The sequence below is a fragment of the Hypomesus nipponensis genome, chromosome 15 (genome assembly GCF_054491055.1).
Source record: "Hypomesus nipponensis isolate SF chromosome 15, ASM5449105v1, whole genome shotgun sequence".
In the NCBI taxonomy this organism is placed as follows: Eukaryota; Metazoa; Chordata; class Actinopteri; order Osmeriformes; family Osmeridae; genus Hypomesus; species Hypomesus nipponensis.
Window position 1 is genome coordinate 19646527 of NC_140375.1, and position 16989 is coordinate 19663515.

The 16989-nt window shown below is 47.5% G+C and overlaps 1 protein-coding gene across 1 annotated transcript; it reads right to left on the reverse strand.

The window, feature by feature from the left end:
• Positions 1 to 542: 542 nt before the first annotated feature.
• Positions 543 to 10745, reverse strand: gal3st2 (galactose-3-O-sulfotransferase 2). The gene is made up of 4 exons (XM_084675215.1): positions 10483 to 10745; positions 6464 to 6574; positions 5486 to 6125; positions 543 to 1658 (listed from the first exon to the last, which is right to left on the reverse strand). Exons 1-4 carry the CDS (start codon positions 10554 to 10556, stop codon positions 744 to 746), a joined length of 1740 nt encoding a protein of 579 aa, XP_084531341.1. The 5' UTR covers positions 10557 to 10745; the 3' UTR covers positions 543 to 743.
• Positions 10746 to 16989: the final 6244 nt, after the last annotated feature.

Below are 16989 nucleotides of genomic sequence, written 5' to 3' on the forward strand. Positions count from 1 at the left end.
TGTCTGTGTTGTTAAACAAATCTCAGAGGGTCTCATCAGCCTAAAGGTGTTCAAAGAGAACCAAAAGTTTCTTTTTTTCAAACAAAACATGAACTATTATATCTATAATTGGAAAAGTGCTTATAGCAGGGTGTCAATGAACAAGATCCAAACACAAACAACAAAAATGATTAAAAAATACTATTTGTAGTTTCCCTTTAGAGATCCTACCTCAGAGGAAAGTCCAGTCATTTTGTTAAAGTTTTCTGACCAGGCATTAAATGACTAACAGTGTATCATATTATCCAACATTTGTAAGACAGGTTTTTGGTTTCTTGTCAGTGATTTAATGTTTAGTTTTTTGTTCCATAAAGTGAGTTTACTGAATAAGCCAGGCTTTGTCCAACTCATTTCCAGTTCATTCATTCCATAAAGCCAGCTCAAAGTAGTTTGAACTCAGTTACTTTGGCAACGTATGCTGCAAAACTAACCTGGTCTGGGGCAGGCTTACTGTCAGGCTTTGACCATGTTACTTACATTTATGAAAAGATTTATGCATTAAATTCAAGAGTCAAGATTTTTTTATTTGTCACATACATGATTATACATGGTACAATATGCAGTGAAAGGTGTTGTTGTACTTGAAACCGCTTAAATTAAATAGAATAAAATGAGACAACGCTGAATAATGATTTCAGAATGAAACAAACCTACAAAAAAACAACCTCGCTATTGACCATTAGGCCCCACCCTAGTCTGTCCTCCTATTGACCTCGCTCCAGGCCCCGCCCTAGACTGTCTTCCTTTGCTTTTCCTGGACCTGATTGGTTTATCCTGGCCTGATGCTTTGAGGCAGCCATCCTGGCAGCTTGTACGTGCTTGGCCGCTAGCTCTGGGAACTGCTTGGTGTAGAGAGCCTTCGTGTATGTGAGTTCTGGAGTGATGAGCTTCTGGCAGAAAGTTCTGTCAGGGCCGTCCAACCCCGGGTTCAAGTTGTAACCTTGGATAACGGCTGTGCCGTATTGGAATGGCTTTAGCTCGGTATCTTTGACCTGTGAAGGGTCAACTGCCCTGCCCTCTTTGAGGCAAGTTCTTGTCAGCTGGGCACGTCGTTCCTGCAATTGAGCCACCTCTCGCTTCATCTCCTCCCGACCCACCAAAGTGTCCACTCTTCTCCAGAAGGTGGCGTTAAAGTGCAGGTAGACACGCCAGTCGAGGGCGTTCCAGGTTCGGATCTTGTCAGCAGTGAGTGATGAGACAGTGTGGCGTGAGCCTTGATTGCGGCTGTTAAGTCTGAAGGAGACCACATCATCCAGCGACCAGCAGAGGGCGTATTTGAGCAGGATCATTGACTCATCAAAGTGCTCGGATATAAGAATGAGTTGGAAATCTTGCTGAATTGCAGTTATCACATTGGAAGCCATTTTCTCCAAGCCAGGGTTGTCTGCCGCGATGTTGTTGTCAAAACCAAAGTCGTAAGACAGCAGGTTGCGTGCGTAGTGGTTGCCAGGTACAGACATGTTGAAATGACTTGAACCGTTGCCCAGGAAGTCATCAAGATCTTTACTCTTGACAAATGCTGGGCTGCTTTTGTAGTACATGAACACTGACTCCATCATGTCCACAGGATTCCTCAGTATAGAGAAGTAGAATGAATCTTCAGGCATAACCTTCTTCACCTGAGAGAAACGTAACAGGAAGGGTCAACACAGCAGTAGTTATAGTGTAGATCGTAATAATTCTACATACATTTACTTTTGGGTTGACCATTGCTATTGGAACGTTGTTTACAGATGTGTTACCTCCATAGATGTGTTACCTCTATAGATGTGCTACCTCCATAGATGTGCTACCTCCATAGATGTGTTACCTCTATAGATGTGCTACCTCTATAGATGTGCTACCTCCATAGATGTGTTACCTCCATAGATGTGTTACCTCCATAGATGTGTTACCTCCATAGATGTGTTACCTCCATAGATGTGTTACCTCCATAGATGTGTTACCTCCATAGATGTGTTACCTCCATAGATGTGTTACCTCCATAGATGTGTTACCTCCATAGATGTGTTACCTCCATAGATGTGTTACCTCTATAGATGTGCTACCTCCATAGATGTGTTACCTCCATAGATGTGTTACCTCCATAGATGTGTTACCTCCATAGATGTGTTACCTCTATAGATGTGTTACCTCTATAGATGTGTTACCTCCATAGATGTGTTACCTCCATAGATGTGTTACCTCCATAGATGTGCTACCTCCATAGATGTGTTACCTCCATAGATGTGTTACCTCTATAGGTGTGCTACCTCTATACTGCCGTGCAAAGGCAAAAGAACGTAACTTCAATTTTGTCGAAAATGATTATTTTTTTCATTTTCGGAACACTTAAGGTCTGCTTTATCATGTGGCCAAATATCTTAAATGAACTCGTCTGTTTTTCAGAGAAAATAAGGTTGTTGTCTTCACCGTACCTTCCAAAAGCCTGCTTTGGCTTTAGAAATCCAATGCAGAATGCTGTAACATCACGTTACGGTTCTTTGCCTTTGTTTTGCGGCACTCAAAAACGTTCAAATGGAGTTACGGTTTCAATTGAACTAATACGTAACCTAGCAACAATAAACACATCTAGCATTAGCTTAGCCTACTCGCTGGCATTCAACACCAAACATCCCAAACATGAGTCGTTTGTAAGTATCTTACCCTGGCAGTTAAATCAAAAACACTCTTGTCTTGTGAGTCTTGTGACAGGTATACACGTGTATGTTACATTGGCTTATAAAATACAGAGTTTATATTGTGATAAGCAACTAAGTGAGCGAAGAAACAGAAGTTACTGTATTTTGCCTTGGCATGACCACTTACGATAGACTTTGGTATACTACTGTAACTTCAAAATATGGGTCAAAAGTGCAGTTTAAGATCAACAATTTCAAAAATGTCTAGTTTAGATAATGTGTTATCACTAAAACATCAAACTGCTAGATTTCCAGTGTCCTACCTAAAATGCATTTGGCAGGACAACTACTTTGAAAGTGCAAAAACTTTGAAGTAGTTTTTCTTAGTTCTACACTTCGGCGAGTTACGGTCTTTTGGCTTTGTAGGGCAGTATAGATGTATTACACAATGTGTTAAACCCTCCCTTAACCCGGCCGTCCTTCAGAACTACAGACCAGTATTACTGCTACCCTTCTTTTCAAAAACAATTGACCGCGCTGTATCTAACCAACTGTCAAACAACCTACTTGACCCCAACCAATCGGGCTTCAAGACTGGCCTCTCCACAGAAACCGCCCTCCTTTCAGTCACCACTGCCCTCACCAGTCTGCCAGAGCGGCTTCCAGGTCATCCGTCATCATTCTGCTGGACCTTTCCGCAGCATTTGATACGGTTAACCATCAAATCCTGCTCGCCAGACATTCTGAGATGGGCATCACTGGCACTGCACTCCAGTGGATCTCATCCTACCTGTCGGGAAGATCCGACTAGGTCTCCTGGGGAGGCAAAGTGTCAGGCCCCCGCCAGCTCTCCACTGGTGTCCCACAGGGCTCCATCCTTGGACCCCTCCTCTTCTCCCTGTACACCACCTCACTTGGACCAATCATCACCTCCCACGGCTTCTCCTACCACTGCTACCCTGACGACACACAGCTGTACCTGTCGTTCCCCCCAACTGATCCGGGGATCTCAGCTAGGATCGAGGCCTGTCTCACAGACATCTCCGCCTGGATGACCAAGCACCACCTCCAGCTGAACCTTGCCAAAACAGAACTTCTCATCATCCCGACCAAACCCTTCATCTCCCATGATCTCTCAATCACCCTGGGATCTGCGACAGTGACCCCTTCATCCTCTACCAGGAACCTCGGGGTTACCATGGATGATCAGCTCTCCCTCACAGCCCACATTGCTGCATTCTCCAGGTCGCGTATATTCACCCTCTACAACATCCAGAAGATCAGGAGATACCTGTCTGAGCATTCCACCCAGCTGCTAGTCCAAGCACTTGTCCTCTCAAAGTTGGACTACTGCAACTCGCTGCTCGCTGGTCTCATAGCATGCGCAACCCGCCCTCTCCAGAGGATTCAGAATGCAGCAGCCCAGCTGGTCTTAAATCTACCCAGACGCTTCTATGTTCCGTTCCTCATCTCCCTCCACTGGCTTCTCATCACGGCCCGTATCAGATTCAAGACCCTGGTACTGACCTTCCAAGCGGTTAACGGGACTGCACCCGACAACATCGGGGAGATTGAAGTCTATGCTCCAGCCTTACACCCCCACCGCCACCTACGGTCTCCTTCTGACAACCGTCCCACCGCTCAAGAGCATCCGGTCCCAAAACAAGCTCTTCTCCTGTCTGGCACCCCAATGGTGGAATCAACTCCCCACCTCCATCAGAGACACTGACTGTCTCCCCACGTTCAAGAAAAGGCTCAAGACACACTTGTTCCGGGAGTACAACAGTACTTAGGAAGATTGGCTGGACCAGATGTTAGTGTCCTCCAGGATCTCTTGGAAGTCGCTTTGGATAAAAGCGTCTGCTAAATGCATAAATGTAAATGTGACCTCCACACAGGAGTGACCACCGCAGAGGCGTGACTTCTATAGACATGGAATCTGCTTCTGGTTCACAGCAACACAACGTAACATGCTTTTTGGCTGGGCACTGGTGTACCTCATTCAGCCTCTAGGGGAAGTTTGCTTCATCCCTGTTGTCATGGGAACATGGACAGGATGGCCGGGTGGAAAACCTGATTGTGTTTTTTTACAGTTTTTTTATATTGGCAAAACTTTTGGCCCCGTTTTGAGCCCATATCAACCATTCCAATTCCAAAACGTTTAGGGTTTTCAAAATACAAAGGTAATAATAAGATGCACTTTTTGTCATATTTGCTGAAATAAACTTTACATCCTAATAGCATCCAATATATCTAAAGCTTTGACAGTTATAAACATGAGGGTTATAAACATGACCAATAATTTTGAATGGATTGAACTGAATGATTGGTCGGCATTTGCACCTTATGTGTACTGCAAAGTACCCCAACATAATGTATTGTAACATACTCTAACGTAACAGAGTGTATTGTAATGTTCCCCAATATAATGCATTGCACCATACCTGTACGTAACTAATCAAACTGTAATGTTCCCCAACATAGTGAACTGTACCATTACTTATCAAACTGTAATGTTCCCCAACATAGTGCACTGCACCATACCTGTACGTAACTAACCATACTTTCATGTTCCCTAACGTAACATCGCTTTCTGCAACATTTTGTAATGTGCCCCAACATAGAAGGGTGATGTAACATACTGCAACTTATTGCAAAATAAAATCTTATATAATAAGGTACTGTAACATACCCAAACGTATCATAGTACACTGTACCGTAATGTAGTGTATTGTAGTGGACCCTAACCCTAACCATACCGTGCCACAAATGGTCTGCATATTCAATGTAAAACATCTGCACGTATTATCCATGACAGGACTCACCTCTGGTATATTCAACCTCAGGTGGTTACACATGATGTGGAACTTCTTCTTACTCCTGCTTTGCTCACCTTCCACAAAGTAGGATGCAAACAGGTTAGGGTAGAACAGTTGGCTGTGCATGTTATACGGAAGGGCAAAGGTCAAGTTCTGGCTGTCGCCATAGCGATACAGAATGTTGAGAATGGTGCTGCTGGCAGTTTTGTGTGTCTTCAGGAAGAAGATGTGCTTCTTTGGCCTACAGGTTCTGACCTCTGCTATATTTTGGCCCGGGACTGAATCCTCACAGTTGCTGTGGAGACTAGGGGGGCAGGACTGGGCAAGGCTGTTAGGACTACCCAGCTCATTGGCCAAATCCAAACTCTGAACAGTAGCGTGTAACTGGGCTCTGCGTGTATTTGTCTTGGACTTTAGGATTCGGTTGACAAGTTCATTAAGTCCTCTTGGCAAGGAAGGCTTTGAAGATGAGAAGAGCTCCTCTTGGTGCTTTCTTCCTTCCTGCCTTGGCTCAGCCTCTTGTGACCTCTGACCTCTCCTCCCTCCTCGCGCCTTTGGCGTCTCTGTGCTGGGACGTGTGTGTGCTAAGTGTGAGGGAAAGGCTCTCTGGATCATACTGAACTGCACCTCCAGCAGTTTGTCATTCCTGGAACCAAACACATACCACACCTGTCAATAAAATTGTCTTGAAACATGATCAGGCACTTATTTATAATATCTCATAATAAAATAGAAAAATTCTACATAATTGTTTTCATTAGGTGTCATTTTATTGTCATTTGTCCGTGCTCTTGTAGTAGCTACCTACTTTTGTCAGTGGTGTGATTTGGGATACATTTTTTAAACAAAGGAATGGTGTTTTTTCACCACTGCTGGAGACAGAGTAGATTATTTGAACCCAGGATCTCTTGCTCTACCACTGCGCTGTATTCATTCTCAGTCTATGAACTTACAAAAATGTTATGTGACTTGATAATGTGATACCTGCACTGGAAGATGACTCCCAGGATCTGTGTGGCCGTAAGAAGCACCATGAGGACCATCATCAGCCTCAATAGGTTACCCAGGTGACTCTGCAGCAAGACCGTCCACCGCCTGCAGGGGGCAGGCAAGGACCAGCGGGAATTACAACCTACACTAACTGAAGAAGAAGAACCAAATAAAAAGCGTATGCAATCCAAGACCCCAATAGAGGATTTTCACGGCGCGTCATCAGACCGGAAGTTGTCATATTGGAGGCACTCCTCATCACAACAAAGCACAGGCACTGAAGTATGAACGTCGTCAAGGAAAATTGTTAATTATTGCCGTGTTTCAAGTTGTGGTAATAGGACAGATTGAGAAAAACATTTGCAATATTATCGACTTCCAAAAGTTATTAAAAACCAGGGAGAGGAATGTCAGAGATTATCAATGCAAAGGAGGCGCTTGTGGTTGGCAATGCTCAACCAAGATCTACCAGGGAAAAAACACGATTGAGAGTCACTTGGCTACACCTTGAGTATCGCAATGATATCATACAGTTAAGGTTAGGTTGGTTAAAGACGTTATTGCATTACTTACTTTGGCCTTTACAACACAACGGCTGTTGATAACGTACTGCGTCTCCCTCACCCATCCACACACCATCTGGTTACAGGCCTCCAAACCTGTGTAGGATTTAAGGTCTTCCGCTGTGTATGGGCTCGGCGAGAAAACCAGGTATAGTTGACTATATCGGGATATGCAACTGACGGAAGAATCACCGGGTCGTCACGGATCCCAAGACGGAGCTAACGTTAACTCGTAGGGATCTGCACTGCCAATAAATCGTAATTTCTCAAAATATTGCGCATTTTCTTGTGGCCCAAGTCCTTCCCTATATGCTTTTGCATCTTGGACGCGTTTTGATTAGCTTTTCGGTTGTTTGGACATGGCGCATCCGGGTTACCGCCCAGAGCGTGACGTCGGTGAAAACCCTCTATACATTTGGAGGTTTTGAAATTCTGTTTTTGCCCCCTGGCTTGTTCTGGTGATTTTATTGTATTAATTCAAGTCAAAATATAATATTTTCTCTGTTGTGAAACATGGAGTGTGCAGCATGTGTGTTTTTAGCTGAGACGAAACTAACTCTAACCCTGGCAGCTCCCTAGCTTGCTCTGCTGCTCCCCCGGCCCACAAACACTGCACAATGTGCATTGCTCCTTTACTGTTGTGTTAACATTAAAATGAGGTGTGTGTTGAGTGGGCCTATTTTAGGCCACCTTTTCTAGGCCCCTCCTTCGTTTGAGGTGAGCAGTGTGGTCCCTAAATAGGGGCTGCTCAGTCACACAGGGTGCTGCAGAGATCAGATGCCACTCAGTCCCAGCTGATGGCGACCAATACCCTGTGCCGCTGACGTGCAGGGTTCTGACTAGAAGCTCCCAGTCTATTCAAACCTGCTCCCATTGCCCCAACGCCGCCAGTCTTCAACCAGTGGATCCAGACAGTATACACCGTGGTCAGAGGTGGATACCTGCGCAAAGAGATTATTTAGAGTGCTGTTGGAGGCGCGCTATCCCCAGTAGCACTGTCTTCACCATGGTGAGGTCAATCTGGTGGCAAGGGTGAACCCAGGACGACCAGTTCCCCATCCAGGCTGCAGGAGGCTGCCGGGTCCTGGCTATGATTAGGCCGGTCTATTGCGCACCTCACACACACACACACACACACACACATGCTGTTGCACTGCCCATCAGCCTTCCATCCTCTGGATCTTTTGCCCCACCAGGGTTCACCTCTGAGCCTCTGAACTGACAAGCAGCTCTGTGAACACCGTATGTTAACCAGCCATGCCCCCGATCAGCAGCTCTGTGCAGTGGCGGATTTAGTGATTTGGGGGCCCCAGGCGAAGACAGGCATGGGGCCCCCTTAACTCCTATTCTCACTTGTTTCAATCATAATTATTAATATAATAATAATAACTTGAGGGTACAATTTCTAAAGAACTATTAACTGTAATTTTTACAACTGATATTTCTGTATATTTTATTAAAAAAATGCATATGCCTATACTATTTATGGAGATTGCATAGATTTAAAAGCATACATGTGTTGCTGCTCATTGACAATTCAAAATACAAACAGTCAACATTGTCACCGGCAGTATTTCAGATGGAATCGCGATTCAAACATTAAAAGGCCTACAGTACCATCAGCTGACTGAAAACAGTAGCGGTTGCCTACTTTGCCTAATGGGTAAGTCTGCCCCTGGCTCTGTGAACACTGTATGTTAACCAGCCATGGCCCCGACAAGCTAGCCCTAGCACAACACGGTGGGAGGGTTGATACTGAGAAGGGAGTTTAACCTTCAACTCGGTTACACAACCATGCATACACACACACACCATACATCATGTAGGCATGCAAGCTCCAACCTGCATGCAAGATCCAGGGAAAGACATGCTCTCTCTTTTCTCTCTTCTAAACTCTCTCTGTTCCTAATGCCTTGGTATGTGTGTGTGGTACATCTGTCTCCCTCTTACTCCCTCACCCACCCACACCCAACTCACCCAACTTCCTTCCTCACCCACACACTTAAACTCCACCTCCTTTCCCTCCCTCCCATCAACCTGGCTGGAACTTTTGTCTTAAAAGTCTGTGAGAGGTTCCAGTTCTGTTGTCTGTCTATGATCTGTCTGCTACAGACCCTGACAGCACACTGGTCTGGTGTTGTCTGTCTATGAGCTGTCTGCTACAGACCTTGATAGCACACTGGTCTTTCAATGCGAGCGGCTGTTTGTTCAGATTGAAGCGTTTGGTAAATGATTAAAATTTCAAATAAATTCAGCCAGTGGGCATAACTTCTCGACAAATGTGAATGTGAATACAAACAACATTTATGGCTATTTTCGTCAGTTGATGGGTAAAATATGTTTGTCGTCATATTGGTGGTAGGAGTGTTTTAGTCATTTGATATAATGTAAAAATGTTATGCAATATAATTGCTGCTTGCCTGAAAAATCTAGTGACAATCCGTCAACTGCTCTCCAATCAGGGCCAAGTTCTCAGTTTCCAGGTCTCAGCTGCCAACACAAGCTTCCAGAGCTGCCTCAGTCTAATTGTATCTATATAGGGTTACAGTCGGAGTCTGATGTTAGATTTACCTTTTGCATTTAGGCTACATGTTATTCACAGGAAATGCTTTTATCCAAAGCTACATGTAGCAATTGGGCTACAACAGAAAATATTTTTTGCATAGTTTTAACAACAGTCTAACAGTATCTGACAGAGGTCAGAGTCAAGGAACGGTCTGTATTTACCAGGCACGGCGCAATGATTCACTTCATCCACTCTAGTGCTGTTATCTGTAACAGTATAGGTGAAACCAAGCCGAGAATGTTGACACCGCGTCCTTGTGGAAAGAAATTGTACAGATATATAGTTTCATGAGTTGTAGCCCGCGAGTAAGGCATCGTGTGGAACAGGCTTGAAAGTTTGGCTGTCTTTGCATTAGTTGCTTTAGCCTACCCTTTTCATCAAGCGCTTAAGTCTGAATACATTAATGGAAAATTACATTAATAAATAAACACGTGTTTTTTCAGGAATGTTTCAAATAGGCACTGTAAGTAAGTTAGCTGTTCCGATATAGACTTTTCTTTTTCAATATTCGTATAGAACATCTGTTTGAAAAAGACTGTCAATTGTTTGAGCTGTTCGGGTAGGCTACTCGTGTCATTGTCATTGCCAAGGAAATACCGCAATTATCTGCTGCACTCCAACCAAGTTTGCATTCCTACCGTGTCCAGTCTGTTTGTATTTCAACTTAAATACACACGTCTTTAACAAGTACATTCCTTCAAAGGCAAACATCTCGTAGTCTTACCGTTTAATCTGCTCGCGAGCATAGGTACTGAAATGGATTATGTTATTTATTTGTCTAGCGGTACAACAGCAACTTCCAGTCTTTTTGGACCTAGGCTATTTAACAGACTAAAACACAATAGGCAGCACAACCCCAAATCAAGACCGATGTGGGTACTTACGAAGGGCACGGCATGGAAGACGTCTGGGAGAACACTGCTTGCTTCTTGGGTGATTTATTTGGCGAGGGTGGCATCTTGTCTATGGTTAAAGCGGGTGTCTCTAAACTCCGCAACAAACTCCGTCCCGAGTCAGTCCTCGTGTCTCCCGTTCTTCACAGTGCTTCACACCCTAACCCTTTACACCCTAACCATAACCTCTCTCTCTTCCTCAAAGTGCCCTATCCCCGATCTTGCTAGCGATCGTCCTCTCGCTAGCAACTCCACCCGCTATGTCGTTATGAGATCGAGCCAGAACAGGCTCAGGCAATCAGAGGAGAGAGATGGAGAGATGGAAAGAGAGGAAGAGAGATGGAAAGAGAGAGAGAGAGGGGGGGGGGGGGTGACGAAGAATGAAAATAAGACAAAGACTGCTGCTGTCGCCAGCAGGACCTGGAGGTGAACACGTAGGGCTGCTCACAGGGGGAAAGGATTTGCACTTCACTCAGTTATCTGGCTTTAATAACTTAAATAGAAATGTGTTCGTTGATATTACTACTTTCCAGTCATATGTTAATGTTAAGATGTAATGTAATTAGATTTTTTTTTTCTCCCATGAAGCATTTTTGCTAAAGACGTTCAACTAATCAAGGCGATAGATCCGCACGGTTGGCGCCCGCGCCGTGCTCTCACTCCTTTCTCACCACAGTGTAAGATCAGCCTGCGCCAGCTTTTACACATCTATTATCTACAGCCTGTAGCGCAAATAATATAACATCAGCATTAGATTCATGTGATAATCACACTCAACAGCTAAAGCCTAATTACACGTTTGTTATAGGCCTAATGGTACGTTTTTCATGGAAAGAATGTCTTCTACAGCCTCAACATTGTTGATCTTTAAAGTTTCCAGTCTCCCCTCTGAAGGGGAGGTGCCAGAATATTTCCGAAATTTGACCTCAGGCCTCAGCCTGTTAACAACTCAAGAGTCAGGTGAGAGGAGAGGGGGTGAGAGGGAGGCAGGTGAGAGAAGAGGGGGTGAGAGGGGGGCAGGTGAGAGGAGAGGGGGTGAGAGGGGGTGAGAGAGGGGCTGGTGAGAGGAGAGGGGGTGAGAGGGGGGCAGGTGAGAGGAGAGGGGGTGAGAGGGGGTGAGAGAGGGGCAGGTGAGAGGAGAGGGGGTGAGAGAGGGGCAGGTGAGAGGAGAGGGGTTGAGGGGGGTGAGAGAGGGGCAGGTGAGAGGAGAGGGGGTGAGAGGGAGGCAGGTGAGAGGAGAGGGGGTGAGAGAGGGACAGGTGAGAGGAGAGGGGGTGAGAGAGGGGCAGGTGAGAGGAGAGGGGGTGAGAGGGGGGCAGGTGAGAGGAGAGGGGGTGAGAGAGGGGCAGGTGAGAGGAGAGGGGGTGAGAGAGGGGCAGGTGAGAGGAGAGGGGGTGAGAGGAGAGGGGGTGAGAGGGAGGCAGGTGAGAGGAGAGGGGGTGAGAGAGGGGCAGGTGAGAGGAGAGGGGGTGAGAGGGGGGCAGGTGAGAGGAGAGGGGGTGAGAGAGGGGCAGGTGAGAGGAGAGGGGGTGAGAGGGGGGCAGGTGAGAGGAGAGGGGGTGAGAGAGGGGCAGGTGAGAGGAGAGGGGGTGAGAGGAGAGGGGGTGAGAGGGGGGCAGGTGAGAGGAGAGGGGGTGAGAGAGGGGCAGGTGAGAGGAGAGGGGGTGAGAGGGGGGCAGGTGAGAGGAGAGGGGGTGAGGTGTAGAATCCCAGTCACTGACACTTTTCTCAGATCAGAATTGGTCTGTTTTCAGAAATACATGTGTGTGCGGAGGGTGTGTGTGTAGGGTGTGTGTGGAGGGTGTGTGGGGTTGTTGGAGCTTGTTTTGCCAATAAAAGCCTCCTTTGTCAGATGGAAGTAGAGGTAAAACGAGCCTGCAGCAGGCCGACTGGGCTGAACATGGCATGGTACACCCCCCACACACACACCACACACACCTTACACACACACACACACACCATACACACCTTACACACACACACTCACCACACACACCTTACACACCCCCACACTGGGCTGAACATAGCATTGTACACCCCCCCACCAGCACCCCCCCCCCCACACACACACGCCTACCACACAAACACACTCCCATCAAACACATACACACCCCCACTCCTACCACGCACACAAGTTACACACACACCTACCCTCCACACACACCCTCCACACACACACTTACCACACCCTCCACACTCGTACCCCTCCACACACATACACTCTCCACACACAGGCTCAGATGGACTCATCTTCTCTCTTTCATCATCTCTTTCTCCTTTGTTTCCCCTCACGGGTAATGGTTTTTAGCTAATTGCTTTGTTCCTCCCTCTCTCTCGCTTCCTTTCTTTCTACTCCCCCCCCTCTCTGTCACAGCCAGTTATATAGTCATCTTGGATAAGGTCAGATTTTCAGACTGTCAAAGATAGTTGTGCTCTAATTTGATTCCTACACTCTCAGGATTAGATATTCATTAATCTGTGTCCATTGTGCCACAGAGACAGTTCCCTGTGAGGAAGGATCTACTTTAGTTCCCCAGCTAGCAAATCTGAGCTGACACACTCAGGTGTATCTAGATATGTATCAGATGTTTGGCCAACACTTGAAGGTTCCATGAAAAGGGTTGAAGCTAGTTCAAACTGTGTGTCAGGTGCCATCAGACTAACCCTTGAGAGGACATAACTACTGCATGCATTCACAGACCACACTCTCATGCTCACATTATCTCTTCTTCCTCATACTCCCCTCCTCCTCCTCTCTGCCTTTCCTTCCTCCTCCTCCTTACAGTGTCAAGTGTGTGTGTGTTCACAGCTCCGCCCATCTCTTAGACTGGACAACACATGCTTCCTCTAACAGCCTATTGCAGTGGGCATGGAAAAAAGAGGGAACAGCAGACACTAAAAGTTGGTGTGTAAGGATACATACACACACTTCAAAACTGCACATAATATGTACACCATTTCCCAGCCATGTGTGAAATAACACAAACACACACAGCACACACACTGACAGACTGGGAAAGGAGTATGGAACTCTGGACAGCTCATACTCGCGTGAAAAGAGGTGAATTTCAGAACAGCAATGTGAGAGGTGCCTACAATGAAGCCAGGGAACTGAGTCAGGGGAGAGGAGGAGAGGGGGAGGAGAGATGGAAGACGAAGAGGAGAGGGGGAGGAGAGAAGGAGAGGAGAGGGGGAGGAGAGAGGGAGGAGAGTAGAGGGGGAGGAGAGAAGGAAGGAGAGGAGAGGGGGAGGAGAGAGGGAGGAGAGTAGAGGGGGAGGAGAGAGGGAGGGGAGGAGAGGGGGAGGAGAGAGGGAGAGGAGGAGAGGGGGAGGAGAGAGGGAGGAGAGGAGGAGAGGGGGAGGAGAGAAGGAAGGAGAGGAGAGGGGGAGGAGAGAGGGAGGAGAGTAGAGGGGGAGGAGAGAGGGAGAGGAGGAGAGGGGGAGGAGAGAGGGAGGAGAGGAGAGGGGGAGGAGAGATGGAAGACAAGGAGGAGAGGGGGAGGAGAGAAGGAAGGAGAGGAGAGGGGGAGGAGAGAGGGAGAGGAGGAGGAGAGGGGGAGGAGAGAAGGAAGGAGAGGAGAGGGGGAGGAGAGAGGGAGAGGAGGAGGAGAGGGGGAGGAGAGAAGGAAGGAGAGGAGAGGGGGAGGAGAGTAGAGGGGGAGGAGAGAGGGAGAGGAGGAGAGGGGGAGGAGAGAGGGAGGAGAGGAGAGGGGGAGGAGGTCGAGGGGGCAGGGGAAACGGGGTCAGGGAGGTAAGGGGGTGAGAGGGAATAAAGGGGTGAGATGAGAGGGGAGAGGAGGAGGAGGGAACAGGTGTATGGGGAGAAGAGGAGAGAGGAAGAGACAGACACCCTCTCCGGCCAATTCTGTCCTCTACTTCTGTAATGCAGCAGCTTGTTAGTGCTTGGCCGCTAGCTCTGGAAACTGCTTGGCATACAGAGCCTTTGTGTACATCAGTTCTGGAGTGATGAGCTTCTGGCAGAAGGTTCTGTCAGGGCCGTCCCAACCCGGGTTCAAGTTGTAACCTTGGATAACGGCTGTGCCGTATTGGAATGGCTTTAGCTCGGTATCTTTGATCTTTGAAGGGTCAACAGCCCTGCCCTCTTTGAGGCAAGTTCTTGTCAGTTGGCCACGTCGCTCCTGCAACTAAGCCACCTCTCGCTTCATCTCCTCCCGACCCACCTAAGTGTCCACTCTTCCCCAGAAGGTGGCGTTAAAGTGCAGGTAGACACGCCAGTCGAGGGCGTTCCAGGTTCGGATCTTGTCAGCAGTGAGTGATGAAACAGTGTGGCGCGAGCCTTGATTGCGGCTGTTAAGCCTGAAGGAGACCACATCATCCAGCGACCAGCAGAGGGCGTATTTGAGCAGTCATTGACTCATCATTCTGCTGGACCTTTCTGCAGCATTTGATACGGTTAACCATTAGATCCTGCTCGCCAGACTTTCTGAGATGGGCATCACCGGCACTGCACTTCAGTGGATCTCATCCTACCTGTTGGGAAGATCCTACCAGGTCTCCTGGGGAGGCAAAGTGTCAGGCCCACGCCAGCTCTCCACTGGTGTCCCACAGGACTCCGTCCTTGGACCCCTCCTCTTCTCCCTGTACACCACCTCACTTGGACCAATCATCACCTCCCACGGCTTCTCCTACCACTGCTACGCTGATGACACACAGCTGTACCTGTCGTTCCCCCCGACTGATTCGGGGATCTCAGCTAGGATTGAGGCCTGCCTCACAGACAATCTCCGCCTGGATGATCAAGCACCACCTCCAGCTGAACCTCGCCAAAACAGAACTTCTCATTATCCCGCCCAAACCCTCCATCTCCCACGATCTCTCAATCACCCTGGGATCTGCGACGGTGACCCCTTCATCCTCTGCCAGGAACCTCGAGTTGACCATGGATGATGAGCTCTCCCTCACAGCCCACATTGCTGCATTCTCCAGGTCGTGTATATTCACCCTCTACAACATCCGGAAGATCAGGAGATACCTGTCTGAGCATTCCACCTAGCTGCTAGTCCAAGCACTGTCCTCTCCAAGTTGGACTACTGCAACTCCCTGATCGCTGGTCTCCCAGCATGCGCAACCCGTCCTCTCCAGAGGATTCAGAATGCGGCAGCCTGCCTGGTCTTCAATCTACCCAGACGCTCCCATGTTAACCTGCTCCTCATCTCCCTCCACTGGCTTCCCATCACAGCCCGTATCAGATTCAAGACCCTGGTACTGACCTTCCGAGCGGTGAACGGGACTGCACTCGATCACGTCGGGTCTCTGCTCCAGCCTTACACCCCCACCCGCCACCAGCCGCCACCTGTCTTCTTCTGACAACCGTCTGGTGGTCCCACCGCTCAAGAGCGCCCGGTTCCAACACAAGCTCTTCTCCTGGTGGAATGGTGGAATCATCTCCCTACTTCCATCAGAGACACTGACTGTCTCCCCACCTTCAAAAGGCTCAAGATTCCAGGAGTTCAACAGTACTTAGGAATGATTGGACCTGATGTTTCCTCCAGGATCACAATGACTCGACTGAGAGACTTGTTGCTCTTATTGGTTAGTTGTAACTGACTTAAAACTTTTGTACTTGCGGTTTAGTATATTTTTGTTGCTTGCTTTTTTCTTCAGGTACACCCTTGCACATGTTTTTTAATTGTTTAACTGTAACTTGTTCAACTACATGCTCTTATGGTTCTTCCTTTTGGGACTTAGTTTTCACAATGTGTGCTTCATGTTTTGGGCTACCCGCAATGTTTGGGGCTGTCTCGTTGTTATGATCAGTGACCTATGCACTTTTGTAAAGCTCTGTTTTGGAAGTCGCTTTGGATAAAAGCGTCTGCTAAATGCATAAATGTAAATGCACAGATACATAGATCTTTACTGTGCTTAGACTTAAAACCAAATTGATTTTTAGTGGTGTAAATGAACTCACTCAGTCTATCTAGTAGCATCTTTTCTAACACCTTTGAAAGAATGCTGGCTAAGGCCATGGGTCTACAGTTGTCCAAACTCCCTATTTGACCTGCCTTGTCCTTAATGACTGGCACTTCACATGAGGGTCTCACTTTGCAGCGACGGTTGGCCTGTCCAGCCCCGAGGCAGAACTCTCCACCTTCTGGCTGAGTCTTCCTCGCTGGTCTGGCCCTCCATGCCATCTTGGGTCTTCCTCGCTGGTCTGGCCCTCCATGCCATCTTGGGTCTTCTCACAGGCTTGGGGAATGGCCGTTCTCTGAGACGTTCCAGGCTTGTTTGTTTGGAAAATAGGCCCTCTCTCCAGATTTATTCTAGGCTGCTCAATAACACCCAGACGTTGGTTTATGTCTGCAGTGATAATCCGCAGATCATTACAGGTGTTTGTCTGCAGGGACACAGCCTGTTTCATGGTGACAATATCTGCACCTAGTTGTTCAATCTTACCAAGCAAACAGGAAACATCAAGGCTGTTAAAAGTCACAGGTGGTAGTTCATCAAGATGGTGGGAAACAAACCGAGGAACAGTTT